The sequence below is a fragment of the Sciurus vulgaris genome (assembly GCF_902686455.1).
Source record: "Sciurus vulgaris genome assembly, chromosome: 17".
NCBI lineage: Eukaryota > Metazoa > Chordata > Mammalia > Rodentia > Sciuridae > Sciurus > Sciurus vulgaris.
The window spans coordinates 8,950,373-8,974,533 of NC_136478.1; the positions used below are offsets into that span (position 1 = coordinate 8,950,373).

At 41.0% G+C, this 24,161-nt stretch overlaps 1 protein-coding gene across 1 annotated transcript; it reads right to left on the minus strand.

The window, feature by feature from the left end:
• Positions 1 to 12,555: 12,555 nt before the first annotated feature.
• LOC306647732 (sperm motility kinase 2B-like) lies at positions 12,556 to 14,115 on the minus strand (the record flags this gene model as incomplete). Its single annotated transcript, XM_079117221.1, has 1 exon — positions 12,556 to 14,115. The coding sequence occupies one exon, from the start codon at positions 14,113 to 14,115 to the stop codon at positions 12,556 to 12,558; it is 1,560 nt and encodes a 519-aa protein (XP_078973347.1).
• Positions 14,116 to 24,161: the final 10,046 nt, after the last annotated feature.

Genomic DNA, 24,161 nt, shown 5'->3' on the forward strand with positions numbered 1-24,161 from the left:
TTCATTGATATTGACTCTTCAGTGTAGATCCATCCATATCAATTCATTGGGTTAGATTCATGAATATCAACTTGATGGAGTAGATTCACTGACAATGACCTGTAGATGTTGATTCATCAATATTGCCTCATTGGTGTAGATTTGCTGATATTGACTTGTTGGGGTGTATTGTTCAATATTGATTTGCTGATAGCAATTCTTCAAAGTAGATATGTCAATATTGACTTAATGTGGAATGTTTGTCAATATCTACTCACCTGTGTAAATTTGTCAAATTCGGACCATCAGTGTAGATTCGTGAAATATGACTCATCATGTTAGATTCATTAATATCTACTCACTGGTGTAGATTTGTTGATATCAACACATTGAGGTGGATTCATCAATATTGACTCTATGGGGTTTATTTGTTGATTTTGGCACATTGATGTGGATTCATTGATATTGATTCTGGGGTATATTTTTTGATATCAACTCAGTGGGAAGATTTATTGATATTGAAGGGTTGATATTGATTCATCAATATGGATTTGTCAATATTGACTGAACAAGGTACATTCATCAGTATTGACTCACCATGATAGATTCTTGATATTCACAATTCTGTATAGTTTTGTTGACATCAACCCATTGGGGTAGATTCATCATTATCAACCTGTCATGGTAGATTCTCTGATATCAACTAAACTGGGTAGATTCATCAATATTGATTTGTTGAAATCAATTTGATGATGTAGATTCATCAATATTGACTAATCCATGTACATTGGTTGATATTGATGTGTCTGGGTAGATTTGTTGATATTGACTCTTTGGTGGAGATTTGTAGATATCAACTTATAGGAGTAGATTCATCAATATTGATATGTCAATATGGATTTGTCAATGTAGTTTCACAGATATCAACCAATTGGGGTGTATTTTTTGATATCTACTCTTCTGGGTATATTCATCAATATCTATCCTCTTCAGTGTAGACTCGTTTATATCAACCTGTCAGAGTAGATTTGTCAATATCAACCCATCAGAATAGATCCATAAATATCAGTGGTTTGATGTAGATTCATTGATATCAATACTTTGGTTGGTATAGATTCATTGACATTAGTTCATCAGGGTAGCTACATCAATATCAAACTGTAAATTTGATGATAAAGACTTGACTTGATTGATTTGTAAATATTGACTCATTGGTGGAGATTTGTAGATATCAAAATGTAGGGTTATATTCATCAATATCAATTTATTGATATGGATACATGAATGTAGATTCATTTATATTGATCCATTGGGCTATATTTGTTGATAACTACTCTTCTGAGTATATTTGGCAGGATCTACATGTTAATATAGATTCAATTATATCTAATTGGAGTTGATTCATCCACATCAACCCATTGTATAGATTCATCAATTTTAACTATTCTGGGTAGATTCATTGACATCAATCCTTCATTGTAGGTTCATCAAAATCAACACATCAGTGTAGATGCATTGATATTTATTAGCCAATATCAATTTTTCAATATAGATTTGTTGATATTAACTTGGTAGGGTAGATTCATGAATATTGATTCATCATGGTAGATTCACTGGTATTGACTTTTCTCCTTAACATGTACTTTTATAAATGCTTACTCTACTTCTGTTAAATCTAATTCATCTAATTTTAACTTATGATATCCATGACATCCAAGATTTTAGATCAACCTACCTTACATTTTAAGTCATTACTTTTTGCTGAAGACACATTCTATAAGAAATAGATATTAAACTAACCATTTTAGAGAACTCAACACCATATTGATTGCTTGACCACTTAGAGAAATGAATAATTAAGTAAATTTAAAGACATCCTTACTTTTATCTATTTAACCAATTTTAGTCAAGTGAATTGAAAGGCGTTTTGATCCATTTTATTGTAAATTTATTAATGCTTACTTTTTATATATATGCCAATTTTGGCACCATATACATAATATATAGACAAAAGCATATATGTAGATATAACATACAATAAACATGTATGCATACATATGCATAAAACTGATATAAAACAAAAAATGTTTTAGGTTCTCAGTTATGAAGCAAAATATCTTAAGATGTTTACTGCACAAAATGTCATATTTAACCAACCACTGAAAAATGAAAGTAAAGCCTGTCACAAACTTTTATAAAACCTGCATAAGACCTATGCAGTTGGAGAAACTGGTAGAATTTACCAGTCATGGGAAAGACTAAAATCAAAGGTTCATGTTGGCTACTCATTCTCCAAGGCAGAAGATTTACTTTCATTTCCACCATTGTATATTCTTCATCCTTAGATCTTTTCAAGAGGAATTTCTTCCTTTCCAGTGTATTTATGAGTTAACTTTTGAATAATTAGACTCAGAGTAAAGACAGTAGAAGAAAACACTAGGCAAGAAACTCCAGGAACACAAAATAAGACCAACTGGTTCAGGACCAAAGCTAAATTACAAAAATATTCAGCTCAGAGCTCAGAAGACAGAAGCTTTGAAACATGACACAGTATGAAATATTACACAACTGGATCAGATTAGAGTTAGTTCAGATATGAAAAATTTCTGGGAGAACATGAAATCCTCAGGAGACTTTTTGAAAGGGCAATAGGTACATATGGGATATTTTAATTTTTCCTTACTGTGATGATCTAGAAAGAACAAAAAATGCATGGAAATTAGTGAATTCCCTGAAATTCTCAGGCCTGGTGAACCTGGCCAATCCAGATCTATCTTCCTTCCTTCCTTCCTTCCTTCCTTTCTTTCTTTCTTTCTTCTTTCTTTTTTTTGTCTCTTTCTTTCTTCCTTCCTTCCTTCCTTCCTTTCTTCTTTCTTTTTTTTTGTTTCTTTCTTTCTTCTTTCTTTCTTTTTATCATCCTTTTCTTTAACCCTTAATGTGGAACTGACTCAAAGAACAAAATTGCAGAGTATAGAAAAAGAGAAATCAATCTTTTAAGACCTACAGCAACTTGGATTTAAAAGTGACATCATATTTTCTTTGCTTTTGAATCAGTTTTGGCATTAGCTGATGGAGCTTTCATTACATAAGGATATCAGACAGGCAGCAATAATAAGGGTATATACCATTTTGAGTATGATACTCAGAAAACTTATACATAGCACAGTTTGTCCATTTTCCTCCATTTTGTAAAACAAATTCTTCTATAAGATAGGGTAATAATTTATATTTTCTTCAGAGACCTTTTTTTTTTTTTTTCCATTCCCTGGCTGATAATCAAGTCAGGCTCAGGTGCAGAATAAACCTAGGATTTGTTCTTTAAAGATTGGGGAGGTGTTTCCAGAGAAGTGTAACATTGCATCCACTCTATGAGGCAGAGGGAAGACTAGGGGTATCTCCTGATATTCCCTGTCTCCTGTAAACCAGAGTGTGGAGAGTAGTGACAAAGGATGGGAGAGCAGTGATTGAGATTGAGGGTCTCTGATGACCTGGTGTTTTGGAATGTTTCTGTGAAAGGGAAGAAAATGCTTAGCTGCTGTGGTAATGCCCTTTATAAGCAGGCTCTCTTCAAGAGTTTTATCAGCTAGGACCTTGATCTCAGGCACATGGCTCCTGGGAAGGAAGGAATTCTTATGCTAGACAATCACATTGTTTCACCTGCTGCACTTCTCCAGTTCCTGCCTACCTTATAGTAATTTTTAACAATGGACTTTCCTGAGAGCTAAACAAATCTCCTAACATTGCACTTTGCAACTGTGCCTTACAACTACAGAAAGGCAACATAGGATGTCCTAGTTTCTGTAGCTTTCTTGAATACAAAGAATAATGGTTACATAGTCTTTAACCTGATAATGAGACATATATAAATAAAGATTGCTGGTGTAACTCTTTAGATCTGCATCTCCATCAGACAGCAAAGCTCCACCTGATCCCAGCTTAATCTTCAAGGTCTGTGTCTGTGAATATTTTCTAATCCCCTTTCACCCCTTGCTGATCTGGGAGTTTGGTTGCACTGGTTAAGACAGTTGGTGGCCCATATGAACCCAGACACAAGGTAACTTTCTTCAGCCATTAGAATAGGAGACACGCCTGAGGTGCACCTTATAATAAAAAAAAATCCTCAAAGGTAAGGAGGTCAGGGGAGTGAGTCAGAGTCAGGTATAAAATATGGGAAATACATGATCCAAAGAAAGGGATCATTATGTGTCTGTCCTTAGAGATCTGCATAGGAAGAGTGATAGTTCAGTTAGACAAGCACAACTGTTAGAATTTATAGACTTTACTACTACAACTATGTCTCACCACTGGTGCAGTCTCAAAATGGCTTTACCAAAACTGCCTTGCTTAGAAAACTGGTAGAAAATGTTATGAGAATGCCCTTAATACTGCTCTTATTGTGTATTCAGGGCTGGGGATTCACTATGTTATGGTTAGTCAATTCCAGAAACACTCTGATTCAGTGTATATACACACAGTTACAATCATTAACTTTGGAACATGTGCCTTTACCTTTATATAATGTGTTTTCAGTGTGCCTTCTTTGTACTTTATGTAAGTGGTCCTACGAATAGGGCTATGGCTGTGTTTACATCAGTTTTTCTCCACTGTGACTAAAAGGCTTAACCAGACCAATTATAAAGGAGAAAAATTTTATTTGAGAGTTCACAGTTGCAGAGACCTCAGTCCATACAAAGCTGGCCCATTCTTTGGGCTTTGAGATTAGGTTAAATATCATGGCAGTAGTGTGTGGCACAGGAAAATGGCTAGTATAAATTAAGTAGGAAGACACTCACTCTCCAGATATGCAATGTATACCACAAACACATGCCTCCAAAGAAACAACTCCTCCAATAATACCCTTCCTCCCTTCAGTTACCACTCAGTTAATCCCATCAGGGGATTAATTTATCAATGGGTTTGGAGAATATTCTGAATTGTTTGGTTGTTTCTCAAAGAAGGATGGAGAAAGTGTCCCTAAAATGAGTATGTACAGCACAGCACTTTCAAGTGTGTAGGAAGGTCTCTTGATTTAATTAGGGAGGGATGACTTAGATATGTAGAGAAGTGTGTTTGTGGTGAGTAGAAAAGATTCTCTGAGGTGGAAAAGTGGCTTCTTTTCATTGTGTAGTGGGGTCTCTCTAAGGCATGTATAAAGGGACTTCTGAAGGGTGTTGGAGGGCTCCTTTATGTATGTGGGAGGGTCCACTGTTGTTAGTTGGAAAGGGTCACAGAGGTGCATACAATATGAGTAAGAACACCGAGTTGTGATGGGAATTTTCTTTGAGGATAGTACAGGGAATCTCTGTGGTGTTTAGGGAGGCCAGTGAAGAAAGAATAATGAGAACGCTCAGATGTCTAGGTATAGCCTTTGGAAGTAAGTAGGGAGGGCTCTTTGGTGAGCAGTGAGTTCAATCTGCAATGTTTGATTAGGGTTTGCTGAGGTGTGTATGTAGGACTTGAAAAGGAGTATGGTGCATACTCACTTAGCACTGTAGGGTTTTCTCCCTGAAATGTGTAGGTACAGATCACAATATGAATATTGAAGGCTTTTTTATGGGTCAACAACGCACTCTGATGATTATAGGGTGGGCTCCTTGATATCTGTAGTGAGTGTACTCTGGTCTGGGTAGAGTGTACTTGATCAGGTATTTAGGATGATTTCACTGTTTGTCTGAGTGCTCTTTGCATTTCTGGGAAGGACCCCTGAGGTTACTTGGTAGGGCTCACAGAATTACATAGGTATGGTGCCCCATGAATGATAGAAAGAGATCAGTGTGTTGTTTCCAGAGGGCTGTTTGATGTGACTAGTAGAAGCTCATTGAATTGAGATGAGAGGACAACCTGATGTGGATGGGAGGGCACTATGAGTTGAGGGTTAGGGTTATGGTTGGGCTAGGGTAAGTGTTAGGTTCAGGATCAGGGTTAGCATTTGAAGTGTATAGGAAAAGCCTTTGTTTTGAGTTGAAAGACTTCTCTGTGGTGTGTATTGAAGGCTCTCAAAAGTTCATAAATAGGCCCCCTGATGCTTAGAGTGGGCTTGTGGAGAAGTATAGTTAGTAGAGAAGGCTTCTAAAGCAGTATAGCTTGTACACACTGAGGTATGTAGGGATGACTCTGTGTGGCATGTAGGGACTGCTCTTGAGTTGAATAGGAAAGACTTTATTTAATGTGTATGGAGGGTACTGTGTTGTATGAATGGCTTTCAGACTTGTATTTTGTGAGATGAGTAAGGAGGACTAAACGAGAAGTGTAGCAGGGTTCTGTCAGGTGTGTCAGAGGTCTCTTAGATGTGTGTGGGAGGCACCTCTAAGAAGCAATTAATGGTTCATCCCAGTGCATAGGGAATGCATACTTAGTTGAGTAGAAAAGACCCGGTTGTGTTTGAAAGACCATTTAAAGTGAGTAGTGAGAGCTCTGTGAGATATGTATGGAGAACAAAATGACATAGAAATGAGGAACCTGTGAGTTGTTGATTGAGTGATCTAAATAGTGTGTAAGTAGGACTCCCTGATATAAGTAGAGAGGGCTCTGTGAAATTTGTAGTGTAGTTTCTTTGAGGTTAAAAGTAGGAGTCATTGAAATACATAGGGACAGAACTTTGATATGTGTAGGGAGGGCTTTCAGAGGTGTCTAAATAGGTCCCTATTAGGGTGTGCAGAGGAATATATGAGAGGTGTAGGAAGGCTTTATGACTGATTAGAAAGGCTATCTCAGTTTTGTAGGGAGGATCCTCTCAAGGCAACAGTGAGATATATCTAATATAACTAGGGAGAACACACTGAGGTGTGATGGGAGTGTTTGCTGAGGATAGTGCTTGGAATCGGAGGCATTTAGGAGGGCACTTAAAGAAATATCTGAGGTTTGTACTTATGGTATTCGGAGATGAATAGGGATGATATTTTGCTGGGTAGTGAGAGTTATGTATTAGATGTACAGGTAAAGATTTTTGAGATGTGACCAAGAGAGAATCTGCAAATCTGAAGACATATCCATAGAAACTCGCCAAACTATAATGCAAAGAGAAAAAAATCATAAAAGTATGAGAACAGGATATCCAGGAACTATGTGATAAATACAAAAGGTGTAGCACAGGAGTGTTGGGATACCAAAAGGGGAAGAAAGATAAACGGGACATGAACTATGTGCAGGAATAACTTCTGGGAGTTTTGCCACACTAATGCCAAACATCGCACCACAGGGTGCTCAGCGAGCACAGAAGGGTAAAGAGTGTTTAGAGATCCTGCTCCAGAATCGACTTACAGTCCTGTCAGTCTGCTCCTGGTCCACCCGGGGGTCATCGCAAGGTCACAGATGCAGAGTGGTGGTGCGCATGCTCAGTAACTCGTCCTCACAGCGATTCCCTGGCCTGCAGAATAAGAAATACTGTAACAGACAAGGTGGGGGGTCCTGCAAATGTCACAGAAGCGGTAATTGCATTAGATTTACGGAATTGATTTATGTGGATCTTTTTTGAAGTGTGTAGCTACTGATCTGAAAACACATTCTTTCAATAGCCATCGGCAATGAAAGCAGGGGCTTGCGTTTGCATGGAGGTATAGGGATGTTTATTAAAATGAAAACAATTATACACATGCATACGAATGAATAATTTTATGTTATTAATGGATAAATAAAAAAATGAATGAAAGTGTGAATGAATTCATGAGTGTTAGTAAGTTAAGTGTAGCTGGTTTGGGACAAGATCCTAATTGTATTTTCCTATATTAATTTTGAAAATATTCAGAGACACCTATATCTATTCTCTGAGAAGAGTTCAATAGAGGGAGTATTTGCTCGTCTACAGATGCAAAAAGACACTTTATTGTTGAAGAAAGAAATTCTGTTATTCGTTGGTTAGAGTGGTCAGAGACAGACAGACCCCATGTGAGTACTCAAATCTGTGGATGCTCAAGGCCCTTGCAGAAAATGTCATAATATTTATGTATAACCAAGTATATCCTCCTTTATATTTTAAATGGAAACCCTTCACATATAACAAATTTTAAATTAAAGGAAAAATATTTCCTTCAAAACTAAAAATCAAACCACACATTATATATCTTTTAAATTTCCAATTTGAGTTTTGTTTTCTAATAATCTGTACAGACAATGTTTTCATTTAACATATACACATCCTCCTTTGTCATTTGAACTTCAAGATTACTTGTAATATCTAATGAAACACAAATAGTTTTATTTGTATTGTTTGGGGAATAATGACAGAGACCAAAGTTCACATATTAACAATGATGAAATTGTAACTGTTCTCATTCTTTGTTGGTTGAATCTGCTGATAGGAACTTGCAGATACAGAGGTCCATCCATGTATAGATATGGAATCTACCCAGCCTTAGAAAGGAGGCAATTTTGTCATTTGGGATATCATGGATGGTATTGGAGAACATAAATCATGTTTAGTGAAATGAGTCGAACATAGAAATACAAATGCGCCTATTCTCACTTGCAAGTGGAATCTAAAACGACGGAAGTCACAGATGCAAGAGTGGAATGGTGGTTACTGTGGAAAGGGATGGGAAGAGCGGGAAGGTGAGGAAGGTGTGAAGACTCAGTGAAACAGCGGGAACAAAAGTCCGACTGTTTTTTGCAGAAGCAGCATAACGACTATAGCTAACACTTGGATTCTATACAATTGAATATCACTGAAATCATACATTATTATTACGTTTAAGGAGTATTTGAACGCTGAGCAACATCCCCAGCCCATTTTGAAAAAAAAAAATTAATTTAGTAAGTTTATTCATTTTGAAATAGGTCTTGCTACGTTGCTTGGGGCCTCGCTAAGTTCCTGAGGCTGGCTTTGAACTTGTGATCCTCCTGCCTCAGCTTCCCTAGCCACTGGAATTGCAGGTCTGCACCTGACACAATCAATCTTCATGGCTTAAAATAATAAATTTCTAATGTTATCATCTCAAAATGTTAAATGTTTTAGGTTATGAATATGTTAACTTGCTTAATTAATCATTCCACATTACTTTACAATTATACTACCACTTTGCACCCCATTAATATATGATTGTTATTTGTCAATATAATAAAAGTGAATATAAGTGCAATACATACGACTAAGGAGTTCATAAAAAATATCATTTATGGATAGACGTTGGATTCTTTTCATTAATTCATTTACTTGATTAATAAGGACATACAACTTCAAAGAATAGTGTCGACCATAAGAGAAACTGATAAAAATTTATTCACCCTACAAATAGTTACCGAGTGCCTGCAATGTACTGTTCGAGATGCCTGGGGCACTTCAGTGACTGAGACACACAAGCTCTCCTGCCTTGTGGAAGCATGTAGTTTATGAATAAAAATAACACATATTCTGTGTATTTATAATAAGCACATAGCTGTGTGAGAGAGCTGAGGAGTGCAGGGGTATCTGCCATTTGAAGCAGACTCCACTGGGAAGGTGCAGAGGCTATAGAAGCACAAGGCTATTGCTTCCATGTGGATTAGGGGTATCCTTGAAAGGTTCCTGGTTCTGCAGCTTGGTTCTCAGTGTCAGAGAGGTGAGAGGTGGTGGTTCCCCCGAGAGAAGGAGCCCAGAATGAGATCCTTAGGTCTTTGGGTCACTGCCCTCGAGGTGTGCCTATTGTTCTCCTGACACCTCTGTTAGCCCCATTTCTCTGTATGGGTCTGTTTTCCTGTCTCACCACATGAATCCCTACTTTCCCACACAGTGTCCTTTTCCATGAGGTAATGAAATTAGGGGTGCACCCTTACCATAGCTAGTGACTTCCAGCCACTCACCTATGAGATAAACACATCCATTTTCTTCTTAAGCGATCCAGTCTCAGCTATTTCATTTAGCAATGGCAAACTGATAGATGCATACATAAAAGACATTTCTCAACATCATCAGTTTCATGTTGGTTTGCTTTGTGAAAGGGAGTTTTAGTCATTCAAAAAAAAAAAAAAAACAGGAGATACTAGAGGAAGAGGAGATTTGGGTATATATGTATGCATGTGTGTTGCCAGCAAGACGCTATGGACACAGTACACAGTTCACAGTACACAGTCCAGTGCTAAGAACCTGACAAAATCAATTTTACAGAAGAGTTTCCCAGTAAAGTTTAAAGTGTGTGCAAATGGCCCTAGACAAGAATGTGCCAGAAATGTTTTATTCTGTTTAAGATGACTGATAAGGTCTTACAAAGTGTAGGGTGAGCAGAGGTGGAGCTAGCCAGGTATACCACGGAGGAAAGACTCAGGTTCCAGCCAACCTTTAGGACTACCAGAGAAGCAGACAGAAAGAGGAAAACTAGTCAAACAGTGGTGGCTACAGACACCCTATTACATACCAGCTGTTTGAAATTTCCATAAACGGTTCATTGTGAAGTAAGAGGTGGAAATCGCCCAGTCATGACAGGACATAAACCCCGGTGATCATCTCCTTTGGGGTCTGCAGGAGTTTTCCATTTTCTTCAAAATGAAAATAGGAAAGAACTCCAGATATGTTTAGACTCAGAGGGCGCGGACATTGATATGTGTATGTTTGAAAATTAAAACGTATACACTAGTTCAATGGACTTGCCATTTCACCTCTCGAAATTTCTACAGACTTTGGGCTTTAGAAGACCTTCTTCCTACACTCAGGGTCCTCAATTCTTCTCTCTTCAGAGAACTGAAGTCAAAAAGTATGGCAGCACCTCATTACCCTTGAGATACTGCAGCAGAGCGCTCTGTTCCCTGAGACGCTCCAGGACACATTCTTCTCAGGATCAGTTCACATCGATGTGAGGATTAAGAACCAAAATACTTTTCTCAATTAAACAGAAAACCCCTAGCGCATTAAGACAAGAGAGACATAGGGAAAACGAATCCTCCCCAGGAGTGGACAGAAAATCCCGGATGGAAGCAGAGGCTGTGAGGGTGTGAGGGCTGCCACCCTCTGCAAACACCCACTCGGGGTCTCAAAATGTCCCACAGTCAAGGAGGCAGTCTGGACCCACAGCCTTGCTGGCTTCTGGCTGGTGGAGGGTACTGTGCCTGGCCAGGCTTGGCCGTGCAGCCTGGTGCAAAGGGTGGACTACCTGGCTGGGGCTCCAGCCAGCAGGGCTGCTGGGAACACAGCATTCCTGTGCAGTGCTGGTGCCTCCCAGGCAGCGTGTGTGGGTGCCTGGTGTTGTGAGCTATGGGAAAGAACCCTGTCTTCTTCAATGGAAGAGTCCTGTGTGGTTGACGGAGTGGACGGTGGCATAGCGGCCTTGGGTCCCTGGGACCTGACCCATGGTCCCACAGGGCTGTGCAGGTTTTCCTTCACACAGACTCTTCTGGCTCTGGATGATGTCTTGTTGGAGAAGGTCCAGGAAGCTGCTTTTGCTGGTTCCCACCCGTGGGAGGCCCCGGGTTCATCACGGCCTTGGGCTACAGCTCTTTTCTCTACATTGTGCTGGGGATCCTGAGTCTGGCCATGGTCACCTCCAGGAGTGTTGAGCATCTAGAGACCAGGAGCCTGCTCCAGACCTTGCTGCCAGACTCACCAGCCAGGCAGAGGGAGGAGAGGCACACACAGACGTGTGAGGGCAACGGGCTGAGGTGGCTGTCCTCTGAAACTCAGGTTCAAGAGGGGCGCTGACCGGCAGGCCAAGCCCGTGGACTGCAGGCCTCCTGAGGCCCACGGACATGTCTGCACTTGCACCAGAGACTCTAGGAGGTGCACTAACCGTCCCCATGCTTATCTTCCAGAGGATCTCGCCTCACCAACCAAGTGACCAGGCATGCTGCAGACAACTCGAGTCACCAATGGGGCCAATGGGGCCGCAACAGATGACCGGCCACACCAGAGCCGGGCACAGGCACACCCAGGAGCACCATCCCCAGGTCTCTCCCCCCTGGCACTGGCAGAGCTTTGCACACCTCCCTCTGCACTGTCCTTCTTGGCCCCAGTCCTGAGTCCCTTCACGTGTGCCCAGGCCCCCTGGGGCCACCCACCCTGGACACAGGCCCACCACTTCCTCCCTGCACACAGTAGCATGAAGGGGATGCCAGAGAACTCTGAGGCCGCCCGTGCCTCCTAAGAGGGGATTTCCCAACCCTTGTCACCCTCCCCGGCCCGAGTGCCCAGGGAGGGATTCCTCCTGGCTGAGGTCAGCACGTCAAAGTCATGTCTACCTGGCTCAAGGGGAGGGACGCCCTGAGGGGCAGCGAAGCTTGTGTCCTAAGGTAAAGCAAGAGAATGCTCTGTAGGGGCTCAAGGCCAGTGAGCCCCACCTATTGTGACTCCTGGCCGGTCAGTGTCCCTATCTTCACTGCAGAGGGAGTCACAGAGGTCCAGGCCTGGGAGACTGGTGACCTCTGGGCCCCTCCCTCAGCCCGAGGTCCCACCGTTCCTTCCATGTGCCTACATTTTGATCTTGGGAATGAAAAGTTCGGGATCCACTTGGTCTGAAAGCAATTTATTAAGAATCCAGTGAGAAAAATGGGGGAAAGGAGAGAGGGGCAGGTGGGGCAGGTGGGGCAGGCGGGGCAAGTGTCCCAGGCAGAAGGGTCTCTGAGGTCCTCGGCAGGTGGGGGCAAAGGAGAGTCGGGCGCCCCCATGCTCCATGTGGCTCAGCTCTCCAGCTCCTGGGAGGCTGGCCGTTCACGGTGTGGCCCGCTTCTCCTCCGTGGCGTCGGGGCCACTCTGGAGCTGGCCCGCGGCAGGCAGCAGCACAGTCCTCGCAGGCAGGAGCCGATCGTCCTCCTCACCCGCTTCCAGGCACTTGTGTGGCCTTGCCGTGGGGCTGTGTCCTGGCAGGAGACGCTGCTGCTGTCCGTCCTGGACCAGGCGTACAAGATCGCGGAGGAGTCGGTCAGGGGGAGGTCAGAGTCCGACTGCAGGCAGCTGCCGAGAGTGGGGGCCCCGGCGGGCGGGCAGCGCAGAGGAACGGCGGGCAGGCTGGCAGCTCTGACGCCCTGGAGGCCTGGCTCCTGGGCCTCCCGGGGCAGCGGACCCTCAGGGGGCCCGGGGAAGGTGCGCAGGGCAGGCTCGCTGGCGCTCCTCTGGGGCAGCACAGGGACAGGGGACAGGTCCTTGAGGCGCGGGTGGGACCTGAGCCAGGGAGGCAGGGGCCGGCCCTGGGACGCGAACCCTACCCCCTGGCCTTGCTGGTGCTTCAGCAGCAGGTAGGTGGCCATGGCCGCATCGAACTTCCTCTTGGCCAGGGACAGCCAGGTGTGGTAGGGGTCGAAGCCCAGGTCAAACAGGACGGTCAGGAGGGCGGGGTCCGGGCGCTGGGGCAGCGCCTGGCTGGGGCGGTGGGGCGCACACGGCTCGCCCTGCCGCAGCCACGGGTGCTGCAGGATCTGCTGGACTGTGGGCCGCTTCTCGGGCTTGACGGTCAGGATCTGGCGGATGAGCCTCCGTGCCTGGGGGGGAACAGAGCTGGGCACGTGGAACCTGGCCTGCACGATGGCCATCAGCACGTCCTGCGCCCTGCGGGCCCTGAACGGGCGGCTGCCTGTCAGCATGAAGTAGAGGAGGACACCCAGGCTCCAGACGTCCGCCGCGGGGCCCTCGTACTCCTGCCGCAGGACGATCTCTGGGGCCAGGTACGCCAGAGTTCCCCAGAAATTGTGGAGCTTCTGCCCGGGCCTGCACCTGGCGCCCAGGCCGAAGTCGATGAGCTTGATGCGGCCCGCGGCGTCCACCATGATGTTCTCGGGCTTGAGGTCTCGGTGCGCCACGCCCTGCTCGTGGCAGTAGGCCACGGCACACGCCACCTGCCTGAAGACTCTGCGGGCCTCCTTGTGCTGCATGCCCCCGCGCGGGATGCGCCGCAGCAGCTGCTCCCCCGCCGCCAGCTCCATCACCACGTACAGCTTCTCCGGGGTGGCCATCACCTGAAAGAGCCGCACCACGCTGGGGTGCTCCAGCCTCTTCAGCACGTGCGGCTCCGACAGCACCGGGATGTTGTGCACCGACAGCCTCAGCACCTTCACCGCCACCTCTGCCCCGGTCAGGCGATGGCGGGCCAGGTGCACCTGGCCAAACTCGCCCCGCCCGATGGCCCTCAGGACCTCGTACTGGTCCAGGAAGGGCTGCTCGTGGCAGGGGCTGGGAGGCTCGTGGCAGGGGCCGGGCCCCTGCCACACTACACTAGACTCACTACTCTCGCTAAACACACCCATCCTCACCAGGAACACCCACTGAGGATGCTAGCTGAAAAAAAAAATAACAAGCCAAAACAACAAATCGAAATCAAAAACCAAAACCAGACAAAACAAAAAACCCAAATCAAAGAACCAAGATCCACACACCACAACCACCGACCGCCAACCACCAAACGCGCTAACTAGCTGGGAGTCCGACAGGTCACCACCAAGAGCTTCCTGTACTTATGGACAAAAAGCCAGCCCCAGCCACCCGCTTATATACCTGCCCTGTGACCTGATCTCACAATGGCTCCTTGTGAGGTCAGAGCTAGAAACGGCCCGTCCTGATTGGCACGGCCACAGTGGCCATCTCCCTCTGGGGCCTCCACTACCTTTTCCATTTCCAGAATCACAGTAGGGAAGCTCTCCACATGTGTTTTGCTTCAGTGGGTGGCTCACTTATACTGGGTCAGAAATTAAAATGTTTACACTAGTTCAATGGACTTGTCCTTTCACCTCTCAAAATTTCTAGCCACTTTGGGCCTTGGGAAGACGTTTTCCTGTCTACACTCAGGGTCCTCAATTCCTGTCTCTTCAGAGAATTGCAGGCAAAAGCATGGTAGTACATGGTAGTACTGCTTTCTTCCTCCAAGTTCCTAGTGAGGCTGCTCATACAATGGGGACAAAGCAAGCTAAGCGGAAGTTATTTCTCTAACCCAGGCTGTAAAATCCCTCTCCCTGTGTTAACTGGGGCCAGAGAACCATGGACAGGCAAGAGCTCAAGCAGCCACTGGACAAAGGTACATCCAGGGTGGAGGTGCTATTTTTTTGGCAGAGCACCAAGGCACTCTGGTGTAAAACAGAGGTGCCCCTGTCCACCCATTCCAACTGGATCTTCTTTATAAGCACTTTCTCACTAAACCTGTCTCCCGTCTCATCTCTTGGTGTCTTCTTTGGTCTTTTTGTACTGCCTAGCACAAATGAGCTGGGGTGGAATTGTCCTTGCAGGCATCAATATGGCACACTTGTCCATATCCTCAGGGTTTCCTTGATTTCTCTCAGACGTGTTTAAGACTTTGAAGTACAGAAGCCACGTACACATTTGGGTTGACTTGTTCCTAAATTATTTCATGTTTTTTGATCTTATTTTTAATAAAATTTAAAACACTCATTTTCCAATAATTTCTGCCGCTCAATTTCTAAGTAGGTGTAGGTTAATTGCCTATCTTATTGATTTCTACTTCATTACACAAACACCAAACAGAAGTAACCCATGAAATACCTATTTTGGTGATTTTTGGGGAGATCGTTAATGAGGTTTCAATGCACTTATATATTACCTGCCATATGCTCATTTTTTCTGCATCAATTTTATTTAGTTTTCTTTTTCTGTAATGTTTCCATTCCAAGAGGAGTTACAGTTTTTTGACATAAAATTGTTTTTGAAAACTCTTTGTGATCTCTTCAACATCTGTAGGGACTTTGGAGTACCCTCCTTTTCATTTATCAGTTGCTTTGCTGAGTGTCTATTTTCTGTTTTACTAATTTTAGCTATTTTAATTGTATTTCCTTCCACATACTCTTCAGCATTTAATTTATTGATTTTCCCAAACTACCTGAGATGGATACTCAAATGCTTGATTTTCTTTCACTTTTTTCTTTTATTGGGGTGGTGTGGGTACTGGAGATTGAACTCAGGAGCCCGCGGGTCACATCCCCAGGTCTATTTTTTTCTATTTACTTTTTTCTTACGTATGCAGTTAACACTACAGATTTCTAACCTTGGTTCCAGACAAGTCCAACAAGTTTGCATGTGGAATGATTTCATTATGATTTAGTGCAAACTATTTTACTTTACTATTTTCTTTGTGGCTTCTTTGATCCAATATAGGTAGAAGTATATTATTTAACTTGAAAATGTTTGAAGATTTTATAATTAGGTTAATTTCATTGTGATTAGAATATATATTATTTCAATACTTAAGATATCATTTGGGTCAGAATATGACAGTTAGTATTTTATGCCAAACTCGGAAACAATATGTGTACCTTTGAATAGTGTGTTCTTCTCTATAAATTAGTTCTATTTTGTCGTTTGTGAAAAAATTTCCTAATACACAGTGTCTTTTTTTAAGATTTTATAAAGGAAGTATAATATAATCTCATGCAATGTTTTAGAATTTATTTAGTTTTCTCTTCAGATTTTTATATCTATAATCATGTATTTCGAGTCTACATTAGAAGTCAAAGATGAGTTTTTTTCTGTATAGCGTTATCATGACGTATGCTCTCATGATGTAACTACCCTGAGGCACAAATGCATCTATAGACAATCCATGAAGATGACAGGTGTGGGTGTGTTTTATGATGTAAACAAAATTTTCTTTACAGAAATAGGAGATGGGGCATCGTTTAAAATTGCTGGTGTTTGGAACTGGGACATAAAAATTTTACATACAGCTGTTGACTTTAAAATAAAATTTATCTGTTATCATATAGCCATAGCACTCAGGGAATGGGGGCATGTTTGACATGTAATGGGGTGTGCTTAGTGTATCTAGTTTAATCTTGTTAGTCTCATTTTTCTTTTTCATTACTTTAAGATATGTTTCTTATAAGGTGTATATAGTGGCCTTTGCATTGTTTGACAGTTATGCAAATTTTTTACTTGTACGTGGTATATTCCAATATGTTTAAGGAAATTGCTAAAATAATTGAGTCTACCTCTACCATATTGTAATCTGCCTTCTACTTTTCCTACCTATCCTCTCTGCTTCTTTTACTCTTTTGTCTACCTTTCTTTTGGAATAATCAAATTAAATTTTATTATGGAATATTCACCTTTATTAACTTGGCAGTTGTACATTTTATTATTTTTTAATGGTTTTACTAAACATTACACTGTGAAACCTTGGCTTACAGCTCTTAATATAAACTAGTACTTCTCTTACTTCTCAGATAATACGAGGCTTAAAAATATGTTCCTTGTCCTAGCCTATGCTCACATCTGGGATAGTGGGAACATTCCTTAGCATTGTAAAGGCCATCTATGCTAAGCCCATGGCCAATATTATTCTAAATGGTGAAAAACTGAAAGCATTCCCCCTAAAAACTGGAACAAGGCAGGGATGCCCTCTTTCACCACTTCTATTCAACATTATCCTCGAAACTCTAGCCAGAGGAATTAGACAGACCAAGGAAATTAAAGGGATACGAATAGGAAAAGAGGAACTCAAACTACCCCTATTTGCTGATGACATGATTATATATTTAGAGGAACCGGAAAATTCTACCAGAAAACTTTTAGAACTCATAAGTCAATTCAGTAAAGTAGCAGGATATAAGATTAATGCTCATAAATCGAATGCATTTTTATACATAAGTGATGAATCTTCAGAAAGAGAAGTTAGGAAAACTACCCCATTCACAGTAGCTTTGAAATAAAATTAAATACTTGGGAATCAATCTAACAAAAGAGTTGAAAGGCCTCTACAATGAGAACTACAGAACACTAAAGAAAGAAATTAAAGAAAACCTTAGAAGATGGAAAGATCTCCCATGTTCTTGGATAGGCAGAATTAATATTGTCAAAATGGCCATACTACCCAAAGTGCTAAGCAGATTCAATGCTATTCCAATTAAAATCCCAATGACGTACCTTAACGAAATAGAGCAAGCAATCATGAAATTTATCTGGAAGAATAAGAAAGCCAGAATAGCTAAAGCAATCCTGAGCAGGAAGAGTGAAGCAGGGGGTATCACAATACCAGAACTTCAACTATACTACAAAGCAATAGTAACAAAAATGGCATGGTATTGGCACCAGAATACACAGGTAAATCAATGGTACACAATAGAGGACACGAACACAAACACAAATAAATACAATTTTCTCATACTAGACAAATGTGCAAAAATATGCAATGGAGAAAAGATAGTCTCTTCAACAAATGGTGCTAGGAAAACTGGAAATCCACATGCAACAGAATGAAACTAAACCTCTATCTCTCACCCTGCACAAATTTTAGCTCAAAATGCAAGGACCTTGGAATCAGACCGGAGACCCTGCATCTTATAGAAGAAAAAGTGGGTCCAAATCTTCAACTTGTTGGCTTAGGGTCAGACTTCCTTAACAGGACTCCCATAGCACAAGAAATAAAAGCAAGAATCAATAACTGGGATAGATTCAAACTAAATAGCTTTCTCTCAGCAAAGAAAACTATCAGCAATATGAAGAGAGAGCCTACAGAGAGGGAGAAAATCTTTGCCACTCATACTTCAGATAGAGTACTAATTTCCGGAATATGTAAAGAACTCAAAAAACTCTACACCAAGAATACAAATAACCCAATCAACAAATGGGCTAAGGATATGAACAGACACTTCACAGAAGATCTACAAGCAATCAACAAATATATGAAAAAATGCTCACCATCTTTAGTAATAAGAGAAATGCAAATCAAAACTACACTAAGACTCCCAATTAGAATGGTGATCATCAAGAATACAATAAACAATATGTGTTGGCGAGGATGTGGGGAAAAAGGTACACTCATACATTGCCGGTGGGGTTGCAAATTAGTGCAACCACTCTGGAAAGCAGTGTGGAGATTCCCTAGAAAACTTGGAATGGAAACACCATTTGACCCAGCTATCCCACTCCTTGGCCTATACCCAAAGGACTTAAAATCAGCATACTACAGAGATGCAGTCACATCAATGTTCATAGCTGCTCAATTCACAATAGCCAGATTGTGGAACGAAACTAGATGCCCTTCAATTGATGAATGGATAAAGAAACTGTGAGATATATATATATATATAATGGAATATTACTCAGCCATTAAAAATAATAAACTTATGGCATTTGCAGGCAAATGGATGTAATTGGAGAATATCATGCTAAGTGAGATAAGCCAATCTCAAAAAACCAAAGGACGAATGATCTCACTGATAAGTGGATGATGACATATAATGGGGGTGGGAGGGGGGCAAGAATGGAGGAAGGAGGAACTGTATAGAGGGAAAAGAGGAGTGGGGGGGTGGGGGGAAGGAAAAAAATAACAGAATGAATCAAAAACTATTACCTTAAGTAAATGAATGATTACACAAATGGTATGCCTGTAATTCATGTGCAGAGAAACAAGATGTATCCCATTTGTTTACAATAAAAATACATTTAAAAAATATGTCCCGTATCCTAGCCTATGCTCACATCTGCAATATATTTGATATGTATTTATATCAGAATAGATTTTATTATTTTTCTGCATAGTCAAAATTGTTTACTTTTTATCTATTTATTCACCATTAATTCTGCTCTTTATTCATTCATAAATTTATATTTATTTCTGGGACCAGTTGCTGAGGCTGGCTTTGAATTTGTGATCCTCCTGCCTCAGCCTCCCAGGCCACTGGGACTACAGGTGTGAGTCCCCATGCCTGGCTCCTCCATCTCCTTTGAACTGTATAAATTCCCATGATCCCTAGGTGACTTGGGAAATTGGGAAATCAAGGTTTCCAGAGGGAGGCTTTTCAGATGGGGTTGGGTGGGCCCAGGTCATTTGTTTAATCCCAGCTGTCAATAGCTGATGTACATGCCATCCCTCAGTTTGGACCATCTGGTTATTGTCCTAAGGTGTAGAGGATGCCCGATCAATTCCTACAAGACAGGATAATGGATGATCTGACTGATTTTATTTGAGATGATCAATGTTTTGCCCAAAGATTGAGAGTTACCCGGTTGATGCCAAGTCACGTTCACTGCATTAGCACAAATTGATTAGAGACCTCACAGTCCCTCACACTGCCGAGGCTGATGACTCAGCCTGTCAGTTGGCTGTTGTGCAGTCAGGTGGGAAGGGCACCTGGGAGATACAGTCTGGAAGCCACCTGGCTGAGAGTTTTCTGGACACTGGCGTCCAGAGGCAGAACAGACTGGTCCCTGGACCATTAATGAGCCCATAGTCAACCTTCCAGCTAGAATGGAGAGAATGACAAAACAAACAACAACAACAAAACAGACTATGAAACGTCCCCCACGGCTCTCCTGTCTCTGGTCCAGCTAATGGCAGCATTGACCTCATGAGCATTGCTGGACTCCACCACATGGTGTGAACTGAGCCCCAGCACAGAGCAGATCTCCCTTGGCAGTCAGTGACCAGCCTGGAACACCCCTCTTCCTCAAAAAATCACCTGGAATCCGGGCTGGGGAGATAGCTCAGTTAGTAGAGTGCTTGCCTTGCAAGTACAAGGCCCTGGGTTCAATCCCCAGCACTGTGCAAAAAAAAAAAAAAAAAAAACAAAAACAAAAAAAAGGGGCTACTAATGATCACAGAGTACCTATTGGCCTGAATAACTCACACACTTCATATTGACGCTCCAGCAAATGGCTCTTCTCCTCGTAGTTACTACTACCATTACTAACAGTCACGTTATTATTCCACAATATTTTGGTGGGACTCCTCCATGCTAAGTAAGTGCTCTACCACTGAACTACATCCCCAAACCCCCAACCCCAACAATTCTATTAGCTCTTAGAATTGTTACATTAACTCTTAGATATGATTTAGGAACTAGTATGCGAGGCGTTGTGCCAAGAATTCTATATAACTGCTTATGTGCACCTTTAATAATTTGGCATTACCATGTCCATCTTATAGCGAAGAAAATAGGGATGAGAGAAATGAAGTAACTGGCCCAATGTCAAACAGCTTATTACATATCAGAGTCATGACTGGAACCGACATCTTCCACCTCAAGACCTTTGGTATTCCCATGACAGGTGGTACAGGTACAGAAAGAAAGTACAGCATCCACACTCAAATCTAAAAGATCACCGGCCCATTTTGAAAATGGGGCTATTTTTATTTTTTGCTGAATTATGAAGTTTCTTTATGTATTCTGGACACAAATCCTTTAACAAATAAGTGATTGGCAAATATTTCATCCTATTCTGTAGGTTTTCTTTTAATTTTAGTTTTCTAGTTTGGTACTGGGGATTCAACCTAGGGGTGCTTTACCACTGAACTACATCCCCATCCCTTTTTATTTTTCATTTTGAGACAGAGTCTTACTAAATTGCTGAGGTTGGCCTCAAACTTGCTATCCTCCTGCCTCATCCTTCCAAGTCACTGGAATTATAGTTGTATGCACCACCGCACTGGCTGGGTGGGTTTTCTTTTCTTTTCTCTTTCTTTTTTTGTTTCCTTGATGGTGTCCAAGGAAGCATATGTTTTTTTAAAAAAAAAAAATTTTTAGATGTTGATGGACCTTTATTTTTATTGATTTATTTATATGTGGTACTAAGAATGGAACCCAGTGCCTCACACAAGCTAGGCAAGCACTCTGTCACTGAGCCACAACCCAAGCATATGGTTTTCATTTTTTTTTCTTTTTTATAGTAGTTTTAAATTTTGCTGACATTCATTTTTTTCTACTTTTTCTTTTGTTGCCTGTGCTGCTACCTTTTGCAAAGTTAACTAAGATTTATGCCTATGTGTTTTTCTAAGAGTTTTATGGTTTCAGGTCTTACATTCAGGTCTTGAACTGATTTGAGTTTGTTTTGGTATGAGTGAGAAAAGGGTCCAGAATGATCCTAATGCATGGGTATAACCATTGTTCTACCATCATTTGTCAAAAATTCTATTTTTTCCCACTGAATGATATTGGTACCCTGTCAAAAACGAATTCTGTTCTATTGATCTATATCGTATAGGTGTCTCCTTCTGCAAGTATCATCCTGTCTTGATTACTCTCTACGTGTACTAAATTTTGAATTTGGGATGTGTGACTTCTCCAACTTTGTTCTACTTTCCCCAGACTCTATGTTCTGATCCCTTGCATTTCCATATGAATTTTAAGATAGATTTGTCAATTTCTCTGTTTTAAGTCTTTTTCCTTCTACAAAAAAGTCAGACTTTATCATACTGCTCTCACCACTGGATAGATCTTCCAAACAAAAACTAAACAAAGAAACCATAGAACTCAATAACACAACCAATAACTTAGACTTAACAGAATATATAGAGTATTCCATCTATCAATGAGCAAATACACTTTATTCTCAGCAACACATGGATCCTTCCCCAAAATAGACCATGTTATGCCAAAAAGCAGCCCTTAGTAAACGCAAAAAAATAGAGATACTACCTTGTGTTCTATCAGATCATAATGGAAGGAAATTAGAAATCAATGATAAAATAAAAAACAAAAACTACTCCAACACCTGGAGACTAAATAAATATGCAATTAAGTGATGCAATGATAACAGAAGACATCAGGGAGGAAATAAAAAAATTCTTAGAGGTAAATGAGAATGATGATACAACATATCAAAATCTCTGGGACACTATGAAAGCAGTACTAAAAGGAAAACTCATTGCATAGAGTGCATTCAAGAAAAGAATAAAAAGTCAACAAGTAAATGAACTAACATTACATCTCAAAGCCCTAGAAAAAAAACAGAACAACACCAAAAGTAGAAGACAGGAAATAATTAAGATAAGAGCTGAAATCAATTAAATTGAAACAAAAGAAACAATTCAAAAAATTGACAAAATGAAAAGTTGGTTCTTTGAAAAAGTAAACAAAATAGGTAAACCCTTAGTCACACTAACAAAGAGAAGGAGAGAGAAGACTCAAATTACTAGAATTTGTGATGAAAAAGGAAATATCACCAGAGACACCGTTGAAATACATAATATAATTAGAAGCTACTTTGAAAATCTATACTCCAACAAAATAGAAATCTCAAAGACATTGACAAATTTTTAGAGATATATGATCCTCCAAAACTAAATCAGGAGGACATACACAATTTAAACAGATCAATTTCAAGCAATGAAACAGAAGAAACCATCAAAAACCTACCATCCAAGAAAAACCCAAGACCAGATGGATTCGCAGCTGAGTTCTACAAGATCTTCAAAGAAGAACTTATATCAATACTCCTCAAAGTATTCCATGAAATAAAAAGGGAGGGAACCCTTCCAAATTCACTTTATGAAAATAGTATCACCGTGATATCAAAACCAGACAAAGACACATCAAGGAATGAAAACTGTAAACCAATAATATCTCTGATGAACATAGACACAAAAATCCTTAACAAAATTCTGGCAAATTGCATACAAAAACATATTAAAAAGATAGTGCACCATGGTCCAGCGGGGTTCATCCCAGGGATGCAAGGTTGATTCAACATCTGGAAATCAATAAATACAATTTATCACATCAATAGACTTAGGTTAAGAATCATACGATTATTTCAATAGATGCAGAGAAAGCATTTGATAAAATATGACATCCTTTCATGTTCAAAACACAAGAAAAAAATAGGGATAGTAGGAACATATCTCAACATTGTAAAGGATAGCTATGCTAAGGTCACAGTCAACATCATTCTTAAAGGAGAAAAACTGAAAGCATTCCCTCTAAAAATTGAAACAAGACAGGGATGCCCTCTTTCACCACTTCTATTCAACATCATCCCTGAAACACTAGCCAGAGCAATTAGATAGACCAAAGAAATTAAAGGGATACAAATAGGAAAAGAAGAACTCAAGCTGTCACTATTTAATAATGACATGATTCTATAGTTAGAGGATCCAAAAAACTCCACCAGAAAACTTCTAGAACTAATAAATGAATTCAGCAAAGTAGCAGGATATAAAATCAACACACATAAATCTAATGCATTTCTATTCACAAGTGATGAATCCTCTGAAAGAGGAATTAGTAAAACTACTCTATTCACAACAGACTGAAAAAAATAAAATAAAATACTTAGGAAACAATCTAAGAAGAGGTGAAAGATGTCTACAATGAAAATTATAGAACATTAAAGAAAGACATTAAAGAAAATCTTAGGAGATGGAAAGATCTCCCATGTTCTTGGATAAGCAGAATTAATATTGTCAAAATGGGCATACTTCCAAGGTACTATATAGATTTAATACAATTCCAATTAAAATCCCAATGACATTCCTCATAGAAATGGAGCAAGCAATCATGAAATTCATCTGGAAGAATAAAAGACCCAAAATAGTCAATGCAATCCTGGGTAGGAAGAGTGATGCAGG